This window comes from Balaenoptera ricei, chromosome 11, assembly GCF_028023285.1.
Source record: "Balaenoptera ricei isolate mBalRic1 chromosome 11, mBalRic1.hap2, whole genome shotgun sequence".
NCBI lineage: Eukaryota > Metazoa > Chordata > Mammalia > Artiodactyla > Balaenopteridae > Balaenoptera > Balaenoptera ricei.
The window spans coordinates 8271272-8294946 of NC_082649.1; the positions used below are offsets into that span (position 1 = coordinate 8271272).

The 23675-nt window shown below is 43.0% G+C and overlaps 1 protein-coding gene across 3 annotated transcripts in view; it reads left to right on the plus strand.

The window, feature by feature from the left end:
- The window catches only part of LOC132374326 (N-acetyllactosaminide beta-1,6-N-acetylglucosaminyl-transferase), a 98281-nt gene that overhangs the window by 50173 nt on the left and 24433 nt on the right, over window positions 1–23675 (plus strand). The window contains exon 1 of one of the 3 annotated variants that reach the window (XM_059937907.1): window positions 15368–16879. The exons of the other annotated variants lie outside the window; for them this stretch is intronic. Coding sequence (XP_059793890.1) covers window positions 15904–16879 — 976 coding nt within the window. The 5' untranslated portion in view covers window positions 15368–15903. Of the gene's footprint in view, window positions 1–15367; window positions 16880–23675 lie in introns of those variants that run through there. 3 annotated transcript variants of the gene reach the window in all.

Here is a 23675-nt window from a genome sequence, read left to right on the forward strand (position 1 = left end):
TCTGCAGCGCCTTCTCGCCCTATGCTCTGCCCCCCCATCCCATACTGCACACCAGCTGTACCAGACAACTCGTGGGTCCCAAATGTGCCACTTTCAGCCTCCCTGCCTCGACGCATGCCAGCTCCCCTCCAGAATGCTCTAGAACGCTCTTCCTCCCTCTCCCTCCTCTGATTGGCACGGGCATTTCTTTGAAGATTCAGCTTAGAGTCATATTCTCTAAAGAGCCTTTCCTAATTCTCGCTCCTGTGGACTCCATCCCCCTGTGTCACATTGTACTACTGTTAGTCTTGCAATGCTGTGTTTGTGCTCCTAGTGGCTTCTAGACTGACCTGCAAGGGTAGCACCAGCACCTGCTAATTTCTTCTTCCTCGTTCCTAGCACAACGCCTGGCACAGGAGCAATGGAGCCCTGGCTCCTCGGTGTTATTTCACTTGCACAAACTCAACTGTATTCTCTCTCTCTCACACACACACACGTACACACATGCACACTCACAGTGTGTGTAAGTCTAAATGGCCATCCCTCTGCCGCCCTCCATTCCGCCCAATGAGTCTGGGGTCCACAGTGAGCATGAGGTGGATTCTGCATTCCCACGATGGGTCTTGGTTCCCATGCTCACGGATCTTAAAGATACAGTGTGCGTCTCATGACATAGCTCCTCAGCTCAAATTAACTTCTTCATCTGGTGCTCATAAGAAGAAACCACCATCTGGGCCAAGATGAAAAGGAAAATTGTCAGCATTGGAATTATGGAGAGAATCCGTGTCAACTTAATATTCTCAAAGGATTTCTCCAGATGAATTTTGACTGTATGCTGTCTTCCCTGTACATTTTGGCTTTGTAACCTAATCTCCCAGTAGGATGTATACTATACCTTCTCTAAATGTTTGTTGGATTTATTGATTGGATAGTAATTGGCAAAGTATGGGCACAAATTCAGATCATCCTATTTCTAATCTAGTGTTCTGCCCCCATCCTCAATGCAATGTATAGAATCGCTCTTTTTTTAAAAAAATTAATTTATTTATTTATTTTTGGCTGCGTTGGGTCTTCGTTGCTTAACATGGGCTTTCTCTAGTTGCGGTGAATGAGGGCTACTCTTCGTTGCGGTGCGCAGGCTTCTCATTGCGGTGGCTTCTCTTATTGCGGAGCACGGGCTCTAGGCGCACGGGCTTCAGTAGTTGCGGCTCGCAGGCTCTAGAGAGCAGGGTCAGCATAGTTGTGGCGTACGGGCTTAGTTGTTCCACGTATAGGATCTTCCTGAACCAGGGCTCGAACCCGTGTACCGTGCATTGGCAGGCGGATTCTTAACCACTGTGCCACTAGGGAAGTCCCTAGAATCACTCTTTTCTAAAAGTTGTTTGTACTCAGAAAAGGCAGATAGGGTAAAAGTGCCACGAAGAGATGATTGTCTGAAGCCAGCAGTCTTGGGACAATACTTTGTCACAGAACTTTGAGCAATAACTTCAACATTAGGAAAAAGCTATCATGTGTTGCCAAAAGTGTTAAAGGGCAATGCTTTTATAATCCCTCTTTGGAAACTTATATTTAAATGGATTCTGTTCTTTTCATTTCTTGGTTACCAACTACTGAATTGAGACTTGGGTAACAGCTGATTTTAGAGCCACTATTCTCAGTGAAATGCAGAACTAGCGAGAGGGAAGTTTTCAGTAAACAACCCCCGTGAGTCTTTTCCCCAATTTGCTTTTTGGCTCTTGCTGTTCTCTCTCCCTTGGTGATCTCACTGGCCTCCAGGCTCATCACCGTTCCTGTCCTGATGAATCATGACCCTGCCTCGTGCTCCCAGGCCCTCTCTGCGTTCCTCCCAGGCCTTCGGGCATCTCTTCCTGAGGGTCCCACTGGCACCTGCTCAGGTGCCCCCGCTTCCATTGCCCTACTCCCCAGAAACCCCCTTCTCCAGAGCCTCTGGGACAGGCACTGCTGTCCTCCATGTCAGCCGACGTCTCCTCTTCCAGCCCCCCACACCTAATCAGCGCATTCTGTACATTGTGTGTGTGATAGGTTTCCAGTGAGTATCACCGATCGGTTCCGTCATTACTGCTCTAACTCCAGCCCATCCTGCCAATCTCTCAAGTAGATTGTTAGACCCATCCATGTGGTCTCTCTGGCCCAAGTCGCCCTCTTCAAAACATTCTAACCCTCGACATATTTTTCTTCTAAGAATAACTTCTCAATTCCAAAAGCTTCAGTGACATTTTTCAATAGCTTATTGAATTATTCAATACACACATCTCAACGTGGCACGTTGGATGTTGGATGGTTGCATATCCCTGTTGAAAATCACATCGATATCACTGATTAATCAATTCCCACGGCTGCCTTCCCTGAAAGGAACACTCCAGAAAAACCACGCCTAGTATTCCTGCTTTTGGTACTTTTTTTCTTGTCAGTCTCCTTCCTTGGGTCATTCTCCTCTGTTTCTCCTATTTAAGTAATGGCCTGAATAGGTCTGCATCCAATGCATTGTCATTTAGGGAGTGTTCCCTGATTTTTTTTTTTTTTTTCTCTATTGTACATTTTGTAAACCTTTGTTGTAACTCCTTTTTTTTTTTGGCTGGACCGCCAGGGAAGTCCCAGTTGTAACTCTTTTATGCCATTCTATAATCTTCTTTGAACTATAATTATGAATGTGGATATCATATTACCCTGACAACTGTTATCTCTTCAGGGTCTTTTACATTTTTGGCAGCTCAACATAGGGCACATCCAGTGGGATAAGAATAAATATTTTCTGAACTGGAAATAACTGAAATAACATTTAATATGCCCCTCAGCACTGCTGCCGACTCAGCTGCAAATCACCCCCTCCACCGCCCCCTTCACCACCACTACACACACACACACACACACACACACACACACACAGCCTAGATTCCTTTACCAAATCTTAATAGGTCAGCTTCAGACAGCATCTTCCAGCATGTTCAGTTTTTCTGGGAATTTTCCTGAAGTCCTTTCTGCCCCTAGTCAACAGCAATGGCACTGTTCTCTCTCTCTCTGTTTTTCCAAAGCGTCTTGCTCATCTTGGGAATGCTTCTCAATGCCAAGTTCATCCTGGGGGCAGCACCAGCTCAAGCCAGACTGTGCTTCAATCCAAGGCCCACCATCTGTGAGCTTAACCAATGGGCACCTAACTCTGCACCAAAGAAGTAAAAATAACAGCCTAACATCAGAGGACCCTATTTTAAAGACCAGATCTGGGTTTTTACAGGGCTGCTGCTCTGATGGCAGTAACCCATCATTTGGTGAAGCAAATGGCCCTGCTAAGATTTTTAGTGATTTTTCTCTGGGTCTTGGAGTGGGCAATTTGCAGTCTTAGAAAGCTACATCCAAAGCAACAGTTATAGGGAATTTCCTGCGCTGTGCGGCCAAAAAAATAAAAAAGGAACCCACTAAGCAGCAGTTACTTTTCTAACTGACCTTTTCTCTTTTTTTTCATATTCATTACTTGTATATTCATCATTACATCATTACTGATTGCTTGACTTTATTTAGATCAAGAATGATATGAGGGCTTCCCTGGTGGCGCAGTGGTTGAGAATCTGCCTGCCAATGCAGGGGGCACAGGTTCGAGCCCTGATCTGGGAAGATCCCACATGCCGCGGAGCAACTAGGCCTGCGAGCCACAACTACTGAGCCTGCGCGTCTGGAGCTTGTGCTCCGCAACAAGAGAGGCCGCGATAGTGAGAGGCCCGCGCACCGCGATGAAGAGTAGCCCCCGCTTGCCGCAACTACAGAAAGCCCTCGCACAGAAACAAAGACCCAACACAGCCATAAATAAATAAATAAATAAATAAAGGAGTTCCTTTAAAAAAAAACAAAACAAAACAAAAAAAAAAACGGCATTATTAGGTTAAAAAAAAAAAAAAGAATGATATGAAAGCACGCTGACTGAACTTAAGGTAAAGAAAGCAAACATTCTGAGAGCCATTTTTTTACATGAACACGGATTATACCATTTAATGCAGACCCAAGGCCATGCAGTTTTTGCAGGTAGATTTTACTTCCATTCAGACTCTTTTCATGTAGATCATAAAAATACAATACAGTGTGATGAGCCCAATTCAAAAATTACATACTGCAGCCCATATTAACACTGACAGTTCCTAATAGAGGAAAAGAAAATTGAATTTTCTTTTTTTATTTTTGGCTGTGTTGGGTCATCATTGCTGCATGTGGGCTTTCTCTAGCTGCCGCGAGCAGGGGCTGCTGTTCGTTGCGGTGCGAGGGCTTCTCATTGCGGTGGCTTCTCTTGTTGCGGAGCTCGGGCTCTAGGCGCATGGGCTTCAGTAGTTGTGGCATGCGGGCTCAGTAGTTGTGGCTCGCAGGATCAGTAGCTTTGGCTCGCGGTCTCAGTAGTTGTGGCTCGCGGGCTCAGTAGCTTTGGCTTGCGAGCTCAGTAGTTGTGGCACACGGGCTCAGTAGCTGTGGCTCACGGGCTCTAGAGAGCAGATGCAGTAGTTGCGGTGCACGGGCTTAGTTGCTCCGCGGCATGTGGGATCTTCCCGGCCAGGGCTCGAACCCACGTCCCCTGCATTGGCAGGAGGATTCTTAACCACTGCGCCACCAAGGAAGTCCCAAAAATTAAATTTTCTTGACCTAACTAACCAGTTCTTAATGTGGTTTCTCAACGCCTGTCTTTCATTCTCTGATCTGAATAGTACGTGACATTCTTTCTTGACATGCTTTTGGACAAAGCCATGAGTAGAAGAAGTTTTTTCCCAAATGTGTTTACCTTTTTTGAAAATTGAGATATAATTAAGACAAAATAGTGTATCAGTTTCAGGTGTACAACACAATGAGTTAATGTTTGTATATCCTGTGGAATGGTTACCATAGCAGGTCTAGCTGACATCCATTGCCACGCACGGTTGCAATTTTCTTTGCCTTGTGATGAGAACTGTTAAGATCTACTCTCTTAACAACTTTCAAAGATACAGTAACATATTATTGACTACAGTCACCATGCTGTATGTTGCATCCCTATGACTCAGTTATTTCATAACTGGAGGTCTGTACCTTTTGACCCCCTTCCTCCATTTTGCCTAACCCACCCCTGCCTCTGGCAACCACCAATCTGTTCTCTGTACCTATGGGGAGGGGGTTGTTTTTTTAGATTCACATGTGAGTGAGATCATACCATATTTATCTTTCTCTGTCTGACTTATTTCACTTAATGCCCTTGAGGTCCATCCGTGTTGTCATAAATGGCAAGATTTCCCTCTTTTTTTATGGCTGAATGTATATGTGTGTGTGCGTGAATGTGTGTTCCCATTTCCTTCGGATAAATTCCCAGAAGTGGAATTGATGGATCATACGGTAGTTCTGCGTTTAATTTTTTGAGGAACCTCCATGCTGTTTTCCACAGTGGCTTTACCAATTTACATTCCCAGTAACAAGGCACAAGGGTTCCCTTTTCTCCACACCCTCGCTGACACTTTTTATTTCTTGTCTTTTTGATAAGAGCCATTCTAACAGGTGTGAGGTGATATCTCATTATGGTTTTAATTTGCATTTCCCTGATCATTAGTGATGTTGAACACCTTTTCATGTACCTGTAGGCTGTCTGTATGCCTTCTTTGGAAAAATGTCTATTCAGTTCCTCTGCCCATTTTTTAATTGGATTGTTTGGTTTTTTGCTATTAAGTTGTATGAGTTTTTTAATATATTTTTGATATTAACCTCTTATCAGATATATGGTTTTCAAATATTTTCTCCCATTCTTAGGCTATCTTTTCATTTTGTTGATGGTTTCCTTTGCTGTGCAGAAGGTTTTTAGTTCAATGTAATCCCACTTGTTTTTGCTTTTTTGCTTTTTTTTTAAATTTTAAAAATTTATTTATTTATTGGCTGCGTTGGGTCTTCGTTGCTGCGCACGGGCTTTCTCTAGTTGCGGCGAGCGGGGGCTACTCTTGGTTGCGGTGCACGGGCTTCTCATTGCGGTGGCTTCTCTTGTTGCGGAGCACAGGCTCTAGGTGTGTGGGCTTCAGGAGTTGTGGCTCGTGGTCACTAGAGCGCAGGCTTGGTAGTTGTGGCTCATGGGCTTAGTTGCTCTGTGGCATGTGGGATCTTCCTGGACCAGGGCTTGAACCCATGTCCCCTGCATTGGGAGGCGGATTCTCAACCACTGCACCACCAGGGAAACCCTATTTTTGTTTTTTGCTTGTGCTTGTGCTTTTGGTGTCAGATCCAAAAAGTCATCACCAAGACCAATGTCAAGGAGCTTACCCCCCTACGTTTCTTTCTAGGAGTTCTATGGTTTCAAGTCTCACGTTCGGGAATTCCCTGGCGGTCCAGTGGTTAGGACTCCACGCTTTCACTGCCGAGGGCCCGGGTTCAGTCCCTGGTCAGGGAACTAAGATCCCACAAACCGCATGGCACAGCCAGGAAAAAAAAAAAGTCTCACGTTCAAGTCTTTAATCCTTTTTGAGTTATTTTTTGTATATGGTGTAAGATAGGGGTCCAGTTTCATTCTTTTGCGTGTGGCTGTCCAGTTTTCCCAGCACCATTTATTGAAGAGACTGTCCTTTCTTTCCAAATATATTTACTTTGTATCCACTTTAATGCCATGTTTTCAGAGAATAGATGATTGGAGGTTGTACTTTCAAAGCCTTTACCCTTGAGCTCTGTACTTACTTCCATGATATTCATTCCCCCATAATCTTTCTCTTCAGCCAGATTTAAAAGATCAGAACTTAACTGTGAAAATATCGGAGGATAAAACTGCGATCTTTCCTAAGCAAGCTGAAGATACTAAGATCATCCTAAAGGAGTTAGCTTCCTGCCATGATCAGCCCCCTCTTCTAGATATTTCCTCATCAGGCACCCCCTTTCCTAGCCCCAATCCTCACATAATTTCTCCTTCATCGAAAATCTGTAATTCTGCCCTCAGTTCAAGTTGGAGCTACTTCTTTGAGCTCCTTGGGGTTCTACAGAAAAAAGGCCCTCCTGCCTAGGACTCCAAATGCCCTCCCATGTCCCTTATGAAAACTGCCCACCCCAGACCCTGAAGTCCCGGCTAGGTGTCGGGTGGTCTCCTGGAGAAGCTGAACAATTCCCCGTCTGGTTTCTCCTCCCTCGGGACCTTGGTCTGTCTAAACTAACTGCTCCCCACCCCACTTCGAAGAAAGCCTTCTTGATTTCTCTCTGGTCAGTTGTGCTATCACATTTTCAACTTTCTCCTGCACTTAATCTAAGCAAAACTCCCTAAAGCAGTTTTCCTGTAAAAATAGCCTCCTCTTTATTCTGTGCAGAATCTAGAAATATCACAACATTTAGAGCTGAAAGGAGCCTTAGGGAACATCTTTAGTTCCTAAAGTTGTACAAATATGGAAATTGAGAGTCAGAGAGCTCAAATGGCTAGTTGACTACACTGTTCCGTAAAATGAGTTAACATTTGCTCGCTTCATTGCCCATTTATTACAAATGTTAATAAAAGCATTTCCGTTCATAAGACCACATATTTTTCTATTAATTCCTTCTTTACAGAAAGAAGATGTGTCAAGTCATATGTGGTGTGGAGGGAGGGGATTTTAGATATAGCTAACACTGTAATAACAGTTATTTTCCTTTTAGGCTCTCCCTTCATTGTGTACGTTGCTACTAACACATTCTTATAACCACTGGGGAACATCTGTGTAGTTAGAATGGTTTAAGTGTATTCTTTTAGGTTCACTATAAAGTTACCCCACAAATGTACATCATTTCGTCCTCATGCCTCAGTGGTTCAGGGATATGTTTGGAAGGGTCATGTAGAGTTTTTCTGCGCTACAATTTGCAGACTTTTTATGACCTGCATGCACCTCTCACCCAGATCAATGGTTTCAGCATTTCCTCTCCTTCCATACTGATCAGTTATTGAACATCCTCTAGTTGGTATATCTTTCAGTAGTGAGGGCTTAGGACCGATGGTATCTAGGATAACCAATCCATCCTGGTTTGCCCAGGACTTTCTCAGTTTTAGCACTAAAAAAATCCCATGTCCTGGGAAATCCCTCAGTCCCAGGCAAACTGGACAGTTGGTCACCCTAAGTACTGCTCTTACACATTCCTGCTCCTCTTTCCAACGCCCAAGGCATCTCGGGACCGAGAATTAGTGCCCTAGATATTTATGTTCCACAGAACAGCACTGATCATTTACTGGAAGAAGAAGAAAAAAAAAGATAACTGAAACTACTCCGTTATGTAGGTTACAACATATTTAAGACACACTGAAGGGTAGTAATCAAAACTACACTATCAGACCTGAGACCCCTAACCAAAGCAGACCAGGACTGAGCCTACCCTATTTATAACAGTTTTCCCATCGTTTTTGAAGGGAAAGGATCAAGTTTAAGGATGTCATTTAAAGGGATGGATTGGTAAATACAAAATTTGAATCTAAAGCCACTTTAACCAGTGGGAGAATCAAATGCAAAGATTTTCTTCAGTTCAGTACAAACACAGAACATATCTTGGAGGCAAATTTTTTCCAGGTTTAATTTCTAGGAAAGCAGAAGAAACATCTGCTTTGGGGGATTTATCCCAGCACTCTGCCCTAACAAACTGTCTAAACTCAAGTAGATGACAGGTTCTATGGGAAAGAAGCTAGTATGATAGTGGATTGAATAAACTGAAAACAAGTCAAGAATTTAATTGGGCTATTAAAATTATTTGTTGGAGGAAACCACTGCCTATCTCTATTTTAAGACTTTCGTTTTCTTTGAGTATCTTCAAAATACAGATCTCTGGTAGCAGCTGAATGATAAAATATTGTCTCTTAGCAGAAACATCTCCTTGCAACTTCAACTTTCAAAATTATGGGGGTGGAGGAGTTTGGCAGTACTTGGTATGAGAAGGGTACCAGAAGAATATCCCAGATTTGGAAAGATGTGGGACATGCAAGGTCTTCTCCTTAAGAATTTGCCATCTTTTTTCTCAGAGCACACATTTGGAAACAGAAAAGTTGTATAGAAAGACAAAGAGTCACCAATTCTGTCCCTTGAGATTTAACAGAATGTAGCCAAAGGTAAAATTTGTGTGTGTTTGTTTTTTGCTTTTGTTTTTGCTTTTGCTCGGACAACTGGAATTAAGTCTGGGCAGTTAACCACAAGAGGGAAACAAATTTGCTACCCAAAGGAGGCTGCTAGGGACGTAGGAAAAAGCAGTGTGATCTTGGAAGAATGAGGTGAAGCTGGGGTGACGGTATGCGGAATAGCATAGTAAAATACAGAAGGCTTCTTAGCCAGATTTACTTTCATAGACCTTCTATGACGCTTTTAAAAAAATTGGGACACTAAGGCACAGTGATCCCAAGAAACTTTCTTAAGGTCACATAGTAAACAACAGAGCCCGATTTAAACCCTGTTCCAAAGCCTTGGTCTTCGCCAGCATGCTCTATCACAACCCTTTTGCAGGGTGCACCAGCTCGCTGGGTCTCTGAAGAACAGGTTCAAGAGACTGCAGGTGGGAATGAAGGGCAGTTCCCTTACTCTGGGGTGTAGGGAGAGGGCTGAAGGGGCTGGCGCTGCCTTGATGGCTCCCACCTGTACTTTGGGGTCTTTTAGGTGAAGAATGACCCATCAAGCACTACTGTTCTGCTTCACTGAAGGTACCTAGGAAGGTGGGTGGGTGCTTCAGTTTCTATATGAACCAAGTTTGGCAACAGAGAGAGATTCTGTAAGTTTTGTTGAGTACGCCTTCTGTGCAAGGCATTGCTCTAAGCTCTTTTTATGTACAAATCTATTTAAATCCCTTTGGAACACCATGAGATCAGTGTTCCTAATATATTTGTTTTACAGAAGAAGGGAAACCGAGGCATATAGCCCAGCGCTCTGTACTATAACCCCGCGCTCTGTACTATAACCCCAACAGGGTATGCAAAGGGGTTCATGCAGGTACAAGGATGACCAACATTACCATTTTCCCTCATTTCACATTTCTTCCTCTGGAAAGTGATTGCAAAGACTCTCTGATATTACAAAATTTAGGCCTGGAGGAACTTGATTATTATCTAGAAAAGAAATCAGCCAGTGACATACAGCCTGGGGGCTAAATCTGGCCTATTTTTGTACTGGCCACAAGCTAAGAATGATCTTACATTTTTAAATGGTTGTAAAAAAAATAAAAGAAATTATTTTATGACATGAAAATAATAAGAAATTGAGATATTGGTGTCCATGAATAAAGTTTTAGCAGGACACAACCTCATACGGTTATGGCTACTTTCAGAACTTTCAGAACACAGTCATAGAGTTGAGTGGTTGCCTCAGAAACCAAAGGGCTCTCAAGCCTGAAATATTTACTACCTGGCCCTTTACAGAAAAAGCACTGACGTCTGATATAGAAGCATGTGGTAGACATATTTGCCTAACATTTTTTTCAGAAAAAGTTTCATCAGAATTGTGAGTTTCCTAGATAATTTAAAGGCTGCCCTTTTGTGTACAAAATGGTTAATAAAAAAACCAACAACAACTATTTGAATAAACATATTTCAGAAATTCCTTTTTAAATAGACTATGCAAAATATATGTACAAGAATATATTAAGAAATTTATATTTCACTGAGCGTTCGTACTCTGCTTGTTTTCAACCCCAAAGCACTGGGTTGGCCTTCACAGTTTTCAAGCCCTTTCATTAACTTATTTGATAATTTTAAATACTAGAGGTATTGATCTATAGTAATAAAATGGTCATGGGTCTGTACAAATGCCAGTCATTCTTTAATTGAATGATCTTGCACTGTTTTTGGAGTTTTTCTTTTCTTTTTTCTTTTTTAATTGAAGTATAGTTGATTTCCAGTATTATGTTAGTTTCAGGTGTACAGCAAAGTGACTCAGTTAAATGTGTGTGTGTGTATATATATATATATATATAATTTTATTTTTAGACTATTTTTCATTATAGGTTATTACAAGGCATTGAATATAGTTCCCTGTGCTATACAGTAAATCCTTGTTGTTTATTTTATATATAGTAGTCTGTATCTGTTAATCCCATACTCCTAATTTATCTCCCCCCTTTCCCCTTTGGTAACCATAAGTTTGTTTTCTATGTCTGTGAGTCTGTTTCTGTTTTGTATATAGATTCATTTGTGGTAATTTTTAGATTCCACATGTAAGTGATATCATATTTGTCTTTGTCTGACTTACTTCACTTAGTATGCTATTCTCTTAAGTCCATTCATGTTGCTGCAAATGGCAATGTTTCATCCTTTTTTATGGCTAAGTAATATTCTATTGTGTGTGTGTATATATATATATATATATATATATACCACATCTTCTTAAGCCAATCGTCTGTTGATGGGTACTTGGGTTGTGTCCATGTCTTGGCTATTGTAAATAGTGCTGCTGTGAACATTGGGGTGCATGTATCTTTTCAAATTCAAGTTTTCATCTTTTCTGGATATATGCCCGGGAGTGGGATTGCTAGATCATTTGGTAGCTCTGTTTTTAGTTTTTAATGGAAACTTTGGGAGTTTTTCTCAAACCTACTTCACTCTTGAGCGTATCACTTATTGCTGACAAAAGGGTGCCCAATCTACCAGTTCTATATTCCTCTTCTAATTTGTGATTTCTTATCTGCTTAGATCTGAGAAAGTTTGTTAAGATTGTGTCTAAACTAAAAGTGAATAAGCTAAGCCTCAAGAGAGCTTCAAATACAGGAGCTTTGATGCTTAAACCAAAGATGATAAACTGCATCCTGGGGGCCAATGCAGTCTTCAGGGTGCATATGTGTGCATGCACGCGTGTCTTAAAAATTTGTTAATTACTTGATAACATTTAAAGAGTTTGGAAATTTTTTTAAATAAAATTCAGATTTCTCCTTCCTCTTCAAATATCTGAGGAGCTGGCAGCACTTGCCCCATGACCCCACGTTATTCAGGGCTGACTTTGAGAGGGAGGTGCTTGCTTTAGGTGGGGCAAGCACCTTAAGGCTCTTTACCACCATCTGCACCCTCCCTCAATGTCCACAGCACTGTGGCCAAGTGTTTGCTGCCGCTCGTGAACTCACTAGCCCTGTTTTTCTTGCCCTCCACCAGCTTCACCAACTTTTTTCACTTACTTTTCTCGCTTACCTGCCTGTACACATTTGAGTGTGTGAATCCAGCCTACCATGTGTGATCATTATTTTGGTTGCTGGGAGACCTTTTCTTGTTTACTTTCTGGGTCTCGCTTCTGGCCAGTGTTTGAGGTTGTCAGAAGGACATCACCAAAGCCTTCGATGGGAAGCAGGATGGTGTAACCTTGGGAGAGATGAGACGGCCCAGCAAAAAGCATTGCCTTGATTCAATAGCCAGTAATTGTGCCGAAAGAAGCAATCAGAGGTAAAGGAGAGCTATAAGGACTTGGGAACAGGTCAGGCCCAGACTGTAGCCCTGCCCTTACAGGAAGTCATTCACGTTTGCCTCTGAGAGACCAGCGGGGGTAAAGACACAGCCCAAATGAGGTTAATGAGAACGAAAGTGACTGTAAAGGAAAAAATATCCCACCGTGTTCTCCAGAAGCCCCCCTCCCCCCCCCCCCCCCCATAGCCTAGCCTTTTGTTTTAAGGTTTGAGCCAAGCTAATTATGTGTTGTTAGTGGCTGTCCTTGTTCTGTCTCCTTGATTGTGACAGTAAAGGTTATCCTGGGGGCAGAGAGAGGCAGGGAGTGATACAAAATGTCCACTTGACGACTGTTTTCAATATGTTAAGCCAACTAGAGTGAAGAGAGCAGAAATCCTGTCCTGGTTGGAAGTTAATAGCTTAGCCTGCCCAATTATTTGCTGGAAGAAACTTCCTTTTCAGTTGCCACAGATACCGGGCCAAACAAACCTACAGCTGGGCCAACCGCTAAAAAAGGCATCGCATTCTAATCTCTGGCTGTTCATCTAAATCACTGTAAATAAGGCAGAACAGACTAGAGAAGGGGTTTGGGATCCTGCTATTTTGAGCTGTTAATCACATTGTACCCCCTTCTCATTTGCAACCTGCTTTGACTAAATCATGATGAAAGATTTGTTGAGTTCGCTTTGCATTGGCATTGGATCAGAGCTCCACCTTGTAGGATCAAGGGTCGAGACAAAAGGAGGGGGCAAACCAACAGAACCTGCAATGAGAGCCCTTTGCGCCCACTTCCCTCTGCCTCTCCTCCCAAGTCCTGCTGATTCCTGCAATTTACTTCGCAGAAAAGGGTGTGGGTCTAGTAAGAACGAAGGGAACTGAAGCTATCAAAGCAGACTATTCAGTGCTTCCCTTCATGAACCCACATTTCTACGATCCCCCACCCCAGGGGGGTGAATGAAGATAATGATGGGGAAGGAAAAGAGTGAAATTTAACCTTCATTCTTTTAGAGTGGCAATAAATCAACCCATCCGAAAGCCTTAAGAATGTAAATGTTTTTCTTTTCCATTACTAAGAACAGAAATCAAAATATCAGTTCCTTAACAGGGTCAGAAATGTTGGATGTTTTTCGAAAGGGAAACAATAACAACAATAATTGCTAATGCTTATTGAACATATACGAACAGATACATAAACCCTGAACAAGAGTTATCTCACTTAATGTTCTTAACAACCACGTGATATAGGAACCACTGTTATTTCCCATCTTGCATACAAAGAACCTGATGCTTAGAGAGGTTAAGTAACTACCCTGCTCCTATAGCTGGTCAGTGACCAGCTGGGATTTGAAGCTAATTAGACTGGCTCCAGTATCTGGACCAGGGAGCTGCAGAATTAAGGCTCTGGCTTCTATCTGGCTGAATGACTTTGAAAAAATTATTTGTCTGGGTCTTAGTTTGCTCATCTGTGAAATACAGAGTTGTGTTAGGTGATCTTTAAGATCCCTGCCAACTCTTTGGGCCTATCTCCAAATCAGTATCTGTCATGTTGACCGAAAACAAATCGCACAACCTAAAAATTGAGAATTATGTTTTATTCGGTGGACATTCTGAGGACTCCAAGCCTGGGACAGCTCCGAAGAGGTCAGGGAGGAACCAGGATACACAGGAGTTTTTGCAACAAAGACCAGGGAGTTGGACGATCAAAACATTACTGTTAATTAAAGAAAACCAGGCCTCTCAAGTAAATGAATTTAGCGCTTTCCTATGTATGCGAAGATGCAAAAGTTTGGGCTCATCGAAATCATTCCTTTGATATGTACCTCAGCTCTCTGGGGCCAGTATCCTGTGCTTTCTCATCCTGAGTCTCCTCAGGGTGCACCACTGGGGGTGGCTGCAATGGCAGGCATCCTGTTTCCATCTTGAGTTCCCTCAGGGCTCACCATCAGGGGCGGCTGTCATGTGATGGCTTGATGGCTGCAACATCCTTTGTTTACTGATAGGGCAGGCAACATTTTTCATTCTCAGTCACATCCATGCTACTGTTGTCATTCATTAGTCCAGAGCTGTAGGACATGAAGGGGTGGTGTGGGACGGGAAGGGACACAGGGAGATTGCTGCGTTACACACCAATGTCTTCCTAACAGAAGCAGCTGCTTCAGTTGCTGCGTCATGCCCAGACAGGTAGGATAGTTGGGTTGACTGTGGGAGTGAGATGGGAGCAGGGCCACTCTTAGCTCCTGTGGCTGCCAGAGTCGATCTCTTAGTTGGGCCAGTAACTTTCCTCCAGAAGCATCCTTACCACGGGCATTAGTCTGCAACCCACTCCATGTTTGCTGAGCACAGGAGGCACCTGGCACAGGTGACCTAGGAGAAAGCATCTGCAATGTGACCAGACCTGCTGGGCTTCTCTTCCTGGCGCCCCTGAATTACACTGACGGATACTTCCAGGAATTTTGCGGCAGCCCTGGAAGCCTTTGTTCTTTCTTCAGAGTAAGGAAGTGGGAGAGGGGGTCGGGTAGAAAGGAGAATCTTTTGAGTTCTATGAAACGACCTCTAATCTTAAGATGTCAGGCTTTTAAAGAGACCCAGTGGCTAGTCACTCCACATATGGTAGATAATACTGTGTCAACAGCTCAAGTTATCTGAAGCTCTGTGTGAAATGGGAACCAACTCTTGCTCTCTAGGAACAATTGGTATCACCTTTCTCCCAGGGAGGCAAACTAAGGTGTGTTTATTTCGTTTATGCCTCCACACCCACCCTTTAATGTCAAAAGTCACTAGATTCCTTCTACCCTCATCCCATGCCCCCAAGAGTGTCATTCTTATTTCCCTCTACTCACAGCCTGCACAGACATATATGTGCTATGTAACATCATCAGAAATTGTCTGATTTAATTCAGGGAACACCTACCTCTCCATCAGACTTTTTTTTTTTTCCTCGCCTCTGATAATCTTCTACTTAGGCATGTTGCAAGGGCATTTTTCCTTATCTGTGTCTATATATGCCCAGACATAGGGATAACACTGAAAGGAAAAGAAGTGGCAGAGAAACAGGAAGAGAAATAAACCCCTAGGAGCAGCAGTCCAAAGGCTGTGGTTTCCAAGGACTGCTAGCAGGTAGCGGGGCTAATCAGAAAAATGAGAACCACTTAATTCGAAAAGGAAGGGGAAAGCCTGAGAGGAGAAGGGAGATCAGATCGGAATAGATTGGATGGAGGGGGTGGGGTAAAGCCAGAGAAACAGCCTGGGTGAAAGGAGCCGTCATTCCAGCCCAGAACGCAATTTACTAAGATCCACTGGCGTCTTGTATGCAAATGAGAAGGGCTTCCCGGAGGCTGGGCTGAGCCAGACGCGTTCTGCTAGCAGCCGGGATTCAGCACCGAGGACTGAAGACCAGTGCGCGTTAAGAAGTATCTCTGGCCATCACCAAGAGAGGATGGACGCCACCCAGAAGCAGAGAATAAATGAGGATTAAAGGACCCGGGAAAAGGAAGCCCTCTTGAGAAACTGTTGAAATTCAAGATTGGCAAAGGAGGTTCAATTCAACCTCTTCACACTTGTGGTTTCAGGAACCGATGGTTTCTCAATCCCTGGAGAGAGACTCCTTCCCCCGGGAAGTGAAAATAATGAGCTTTTGGAGGTATTGCTTTTTTGCTTTCACGGTGGTCAGTGTGGTTATTTTTGTGATACTTTACAATAGCCAGTTAAGCCAGCCAAAAAGTTACGGGAAGCTGAATAGTTCCAATGAAAGGGATTTTAGGATACATGCCTGTAATTACGCCTTAGAAGATAAGTCATCCTTTTTGTGGGAAAAGACACTGACATCACCTGTGGGAAGTGTCCCTTGCAAGGACTACCTGATCCAGAATCACTACATCACGAGCCCCCTGTCGAAAGAAGAAGCTGTGTTCCCTTTGGCATATGTCATGGTCGTCCATAAGGACTTCGATACTTTCGAAAGACTCTTCAGGGCTGTCTATATGCCCCACAACGTCTACTGCGTTCATGTGGATGAGAAAGCCACAACTCAGTTTAAGAAATCTGTGTGGCAGCTACTGAGTTGCTTCCAGAATGCTTTTCTTGCTTCAAAGGTAGAGCCTGTGGTCTACGCAGGAATTTCCAGGCTCCAGGCTGACCTGCACTGCATCAAAGATCTTGCAGCCTTGGACGTTCCGTGGAAGTACGCCATCAACACCTGTGGGCAAGATTTCCCCCTGAAAACCAACAGGGAGATCGTTCAGTATCTGAAAGGATTTAAAGGGAAAAACATTACCCCGGGGGTCCTGCCTCCCAATCATGCAATAAAGCGGACTAAATATGTCCACCGAGAGCACTTAGGCAGAGGTGGCTCTTTTGTGAAAAATACTAATATTTTGAAAACCTCCCCTCCACATCAGCTGACCATCTACTTTGGCACTGCCTATGTGGCCCTTACCAGAGAGTTTGTCAAGTTTGTCTTCCAAGACCAAAGGGCCATTGATCTGCTACACTGGTCCAAAGATACCTATTCTCCTGATGAACATTTCTGGGTGACACTTAATAGGATCCCAGGTAGGTACAAATTTCCATTCCCATTTTTTCTTATCCATACTCAATTGAGTTTGCTAACATTCAGCTGCTCTTTGAAATTATTTGGAAAAAAAATAAATAAATGCTTAGAAAGCTATTAGTCTGCTTGCTTTTCAGTGACAGTTTGGTGACAGCTCTACTGTCTTATAACTGTGCTATATAGAGATGGAATAAATATGCCGGGTTCCCGGAGTTCCGGCAAAACTACCTTTGAAGGTGTAGCACATGGTTCCCGACCTTTGGCTCAGTGTTTTTTCTTTAAATTGAGGTATAATTGACATACAGTAGCTCAGTCTTTGGAATGAATGTCTTTCGTAGTCCTTGATAAGCACAGCTATAACATAATGAGACTGATTTTGAATAAGCATTCTAGAATTTATGAGTTGAAATAGGTAGTGTTTCTTTCAGAGGCTGTTACACAGTATTACACTGATGCTCAAAGTTCACGGGGCTGTTTTCAGAATCTCTGACTCCTCTTCGGATGTTTCCAGATTATCCCTGTGGCTTAAACGTTTCTAGTCTTAGGCCTGAACAGGTGTCCAGGTCTCAACCGACTGGGTCCAGTAAATCTAGTCTGATATTTTATTGCCTGGAAGAATGGGTAACAATGAGTTGAAACATACGAGAGAGATTCTAGCTGGAGTTGACCCCAAGTCAGTTCTCAATTTTTTTTTTTTTTTTTTTTAATAGGGAGCATTTTCTTTTTTCTTTTTTTTTTTTTAAATTTTATTTACTTATTTTATTTATGGCTGCGTTGGGTCTTCGTTTCTGTGCGAGGGCTTTCTCTAGTTGTGGCAAGCGGGGGCCACTCTTCATCGCGGCCTCTCTTGTTGCGGAGCACAGGCTCCAGACGCGCAGGCCCAGCAATTGTGGCTCACGGGCCCAGCCGCTCCGCGGCATGTGGGATCTTCCCAGACCAGGGCTCGAACCCGTGTCCCCTGCATTGGCAGGCAGATTCTCAACCACTGTGCCACCAGGGAAGCCCCAGTTCTCAATTTTTAAGTCCCATTTTCTTATTAGAAATTTGCATTTGCAGCCTCTTGTTTTTATATACTGTGAAGTCTTTCCCGTTGTTCATGATAATTTGGGGCCAAGGTATGAGAGGCATGCAGGCAGAAAACAGCACCAAATCCCCTTTTTGATTTAGGACTGGGTTTCTTTTCAAAATTCTGTTTTCCATATGTTGTCCAGGAAGACCTGTGTGACCCATAGGGCCTCTTCCTAGTGATGTCTAATGCACCGGTATCTACTTTTGTACCAGCGCGGGTGTGGGCGTCAGCTCTGTGGGGAGGTGACCCCGTGTCTGCCATGCTTGAAATACCTCCCAGCTCTTGTCTGTAGCATCGTTATTGTTGACACATATGGGTGCTACCTTCACACCTGAAAGTAGACTCAGAGCAATTATTAGGTGGCTCAATGACTCAGCAGCCCTAAGTCTAGAATGATGGTTATAGAAACCTACTTAGAGAAGGGCAGGAAAAGGAACTGCAAGGTGGCTGGGGACAGAGGCATGCAGTTAATTTCAGACGATACTAGATTAACAGTTCACAAAAACTTGCAGGAGGGGGCGTGAATCAACATTTATCACAGTGAAGCGAGCATCCGAATTATTCACAAAAAACCATTTCACACACGTGTAAACATACTGTACGTGGCATCTGACACTGTTCTTGTAAATACAGTTTGTGCCAGGTGTGTTACGCTCTACATCATCTCTTTGAATGATGAGAAAGCCTCATTGCTATCCTCGCGGACAGAGGAGGAAAATGAGGCTTAGAGACAGTGAAGTATGCGCTTGTATCACACAGCTTGTCCAAGGCAAAGCTGGGATCTGATTCTGGATTCGTGTGGCCTGAAGTCTGAAGTGTTCTCTTGCACCAGGAAAAGGAATAGTCGTTTTTTCTTTCCTGCGTAGCTAAAGCAAATTCCATGCAGAACTCCAGAAAGGTAAAAAAAAGGTGAGGTTGGGGAAAAAGTGCAGAGGGCAATGGAAGTAAGCCCCACCTGACCACTCTAAGCTGGAAATAAGGTTAGCAGGGATATGGGTGTGTGTGTGTGTGTGTGTGTGTATTTGTGTTTTGGAATCATAGGAAGTGGTCCTGCTGGAACCAATTGCCACACCCCACCCAGGCTTCTGTGCCTGCTTCCCCCAGGCCCCATCCAAAACAGGCTTTGGTCTGGCTCTCCCTTCTCTGAGCCAGTGGAAGTGGAAAGCGTTCCTCAGGTAATGTGCTCACAGAGGCTGGCGGGCGAGGAGCAGGCAGGCTGAATTTGAACCTAATCACTGTTACGATAACAAAAGAAAATCAAGTATCTTGAGGACGTTATCTTCCTACAGAATAGAAAAGAAGTCTTCAGAAAAATAATAGAACATTCTGACATGTCTATTTTCAGCGCTCAACACATATTTATTTAGCCCTGCTAAATAAATTTAGCGTGGTACCCGGCACTATTCTGTACACTGTGGGTGGCTCTGGAAGCAGATGGCTATGACCTTATGGAATTTAAGTTTGGAGATTTGAGTGGTTGAGTATTAAGTGTAGTGACTCTTTCGTATATGGGGCTAATTTTAGTATGTTGAGCTAATTTTCCCCCGCTCGAACCCCTCAAAATGTTGTGGGTTTTTTTTTTTTTTTGGTTTTTGAATATCTGTCCCTATTTTAAAAACGTTTTTTAAAAGCTTTTTTAAAAAAAAACAGGAAATCTATTCATGAGTTTCAACATTTTAAAATTTTATACTCCATCAGCTGCTGGTTTTAATGCTTCCTTATATTCTTCCAGAGATATTTTATTAAGTTTATAGACAATAAAACTAATTAAGCATCATGTGTGGAAAACAGCATATGTACTTTTTTTTTTTTTTAAGTTCACCACAAAAATACACAAAAAGAAAAATGGTCCTTATTTTAGGCACTCTATTGTCTGTAAGTGAGAAACAAAAGACTGCAAGATGTATTCTTTGTTTAAATAGATCATAGGCAGACATTCAGGAAGCTAATTTTCATTTAAAAGCTCAACTATTTTTTTTTTAAATTTTGAAGCATTTTTAAATCTAGGTGCAAGGAATTTTATGGGACAAAGGCGCCGGGGAGCTTTGCTTCCGGAGTCAAGGGATGGTGGCAGTACAGAATTCTCAGATAGGCTGGTAGAATACCTGTCGTTCCCTTGCTTAAAGCTTTTCAGTGACTTTTCCTTATCTTGAGGCTCAAGTTGAAGGTCTTTTTTTTTTTGTGGCCGCACCCCGCAGCCTGCGGGATCTTAGTTCCCCGACCAGGGATCGAACCCCCACCGCCACCCCTACCCCGCTTTCGGCAGTGAAAGCGCAGAATCGTCACCAACCACTAGACAGCCAGGGAACTCCCAAATGCAGCATAACCTCTGTGACTCGACTTCCCCTCCTCCCCTGCCCCATCTCTCTACTCTCATTTCTTCTTCCCTGACACCTCATACTTCATGTTCCGGCACCTACTTGGTCCTGCACACTTCTGCGATTTTCACTTAAGTTTTTTCTGGTGGCTTTTTATGATGTCTTCTCTGGGCCACCCTTCCTATCTTCTCTATCTGACTAATCCCATTCATCCTTTGTAACCCACCTTGGATGTCACCTCCTTCAGAAGCCATCCCTGATAACCCACCTCCCACATGGTTGGTACTCCAGCTCTGGGTTCTCCTATACTCCCTGACACTGCTACCAGCATTGAATTATAATTACCTGCTAAGTGAAAATTTCCCCTGCCCTTCCTCCTCATTGTTTGGGTTCCTTAAGGGTGAGAAATGTGACATCCATTTTTATCTTCCCAGTCACTCCCCCGACACTGCGACCTATCACTGTGCCTGACTTGAAGATACTGGGTACAGTGCTGGATGCTTGTGGGTTGGGTCTGGGGAGGGGCTGGTTGGTGATGAGAAGATCAGAGGGTGGTGTCCCCTACCTGGGGTGGGTAGGGTGGAGGTCATTTTTGACAGAATTAGAGAAACAGTGGGTAAGTTACTGATTGAAGGTCCAATTCCATAATAGCTAGGCCAACAAATGATACCAGTAAAGATAAAGATATCCAATACCTTGTAGAATTAGCAAAGAGTTCCAGTTGGAATGTTAAGAGGGCAGAATCCTTCCTTAGAAAATCTGGTTCCCAGGTAGCCAACCTGGAAACAGGTTGGCCCATCATGCCGTCAATTCTGATGGCCAGAGAAAGCAGTGGTACCCTATGTGGACGCCTCCAGTTAGTTTCTGTCTTACCTGCACCTGGTTTGAGATTCTCCCACAACTTGGCACTTACCCAACCCTGCTGTTTGTCCCATTCCTGGCCTACTCTCGGTTCCTGCGGTGGGCTGCTTCTGCTTGAATTTGACCTAGAGTGCCCCTTAGCTACTGGCTTGGGAAAAAAAACGTGAGCTAAGGAAATGAAAGGTTAAGGAAAGATAACAAAAGAAAGAAACTTGAGAAACATTTCTCCAGGTGTAGCTCTCAGCAAATGTAAACACTGAGTTATTTGGAAGGTATGTGTTTATGGAAAGGTTACCAGGGGCTTAAATCTGGGTGGGGCTGGACCAGCCCCAGGCTTTTTCAAAGTATGCATTGTGTTCTCTGTACATCAGCCTAAATTTAGAGTTCAGGTTCTAGCACCACAAAGGATGCATTCAGTTACGCTGATTTTACCAGTGACAAAGAATTATGACCATTGATGGGCTGGTAGAATCATGTTTTAATGAACATCATTAGAACATTCAGGTTTATAATAAAGTTATTATTGGGGGGGCCGGATGATAATCCACACTGGCACTTATTGTGTCGATATGGAGATAAATTCAGATTGAAGGAGAAATTACACAAAACAGACACTTCCTTGGGTTCCTATCCATTGAACAGAGTTTTTGAATGACATCATTTTTGTATGGCCAGATAACATTAAATACACATAATAAATTTGGACATGATTTTCAAAATATTGTATTAGTGATGTGGGCTCGTTTGGCTTCTTTTGCCTCCTTGGTAAGTGCTCTAGGCAGTTCTTGGGGCAGTAATTTGGGTGAGGTCATAGGGCAAGGTTTATAATCTACAAGGTATCCTGGCTCTTGAGAACCTAGATGCCATGCTCCTTGTAGAGAAACCATAGGCAGGTTACAGAGTATTTACTTAATTAAACTATACTGAAGCTAGAGCTATTTGAAAGCTCATTTATAATGCCTCTGGACCTTGGCTGTGCTGTATAATACTTGGATCGTCTTCTTCATTGGGGAATCTGTGCCCAAATATTTTTTGCCCCTGCTACCCTGTGAAGGAAATAATCTGGAAATACTGCTCTTAATTAGCATTTAACCCCTAATCCCTAGAACAACATTATGCAAGACAAGAAAATTTGGATTATAGTATATGTGCACATTTAATTAAGTACAAATACCAATACAATTGGTAAATATCCAGTAAGCTGAACTTAGCATGAATTTAATTCTTGCAGAAAGGATTAATGTATTGATAGGTACTGCTTTAGAACTGGCAAGGCCATTTTTCCAGCTTTCATTCCACCTCCAGTTATTTTCTACCAACTGTCTGAAACTAATCTTTTCTAGAAGCATCAAGGTTTTACTTTTTTTTTTAACAAAGCATAGTATTGCATTTCAATGACTCTTTTTTTTTTTTGGCCACACCATGCTGCATGTGGGATCTTAGATCCCCAACCAGGACTTGAACCTGTGCCCCCCGCAGTGGAAGCGTGGAGTCCTAACCACTGGACTGCCAGGGAATTCCCTCAATGATTCTTTGAAACAGTAAAAATATTAGTTGCATATCAAAGTCATAATAGATATATAATCAGTGTCTCCATGATTTCGTTATCATCTGTATCTCTGCTTTCTCTGAACCACGGCAACAGAATCTCCTGATATCCCCCCTGGAGTCCACATGATACTATGAAAAGGCTTTGGAACCAGATAAGTGTAGTTTAAGTCTTGGCTCCCATTACCTGCTAACTATGTGATTCTGGTCTTAGTCTACGCTGAGTCTCAGTTTACCCATCTGTGATGATGGAAATAATAAATAGTATTTAGTTTCAGGAGAAGTTATGAATATTAAATAAGATAATGTATGTAGTGCAGTGGTTACCAGACAGAGCATGCTTTAGAATCCACTGTAGGGCCTGTTAAAACACAGATTGCTGGGCCCCAGCCCCAGGGTTTCTGATTCAGCAGGACAGAAGCAGGCCCCAGAATTTGTAGTTCTAACAAGTTACCAGGGGATAACCTTGCTAGAAGTCCACCTTGAGAACCGCTGGCACAGACCATCTTTTACAGATTGGCACATTCACAGATTTGCAGCAAATGATGGTTCCGTTTATTTCCATCTCCTTAACTGAGAAAAAAGGCAGCCGCTCGTACAAACGAAAGTGAATTTGTATAAGGCAAAGCTTTACAGTGTTGGTTGCTTATGGAGGGTACTGTTAAAGTGCTGTGCAAATGACTGATGCTTGGGAAGGACTCGTATTGAAGAAATATCCCGGGCTTTGGAGTGAGACAAACCTGATGATGAACTTTGGCTCTGCCCTTATTAGCTTTGTGACCTTGTGCACCCGAACCTTAAGCTCCTCATCTGAGCAGTCACAATAAGATAGCTACTAAGTAAAATTGTTTTGAGAATTGAATGAAAATATTGGGAGTAAAGTGAGAGGTGAAGTGTTTTTCTAGTTATTAATATGGTCTAGAATTCCTAAACCCAAGAGATTCTCAAGGAAGGTGTTAAATAAAACCCATTTAAATGTCTTTTCATACAAAAGGACGTCTG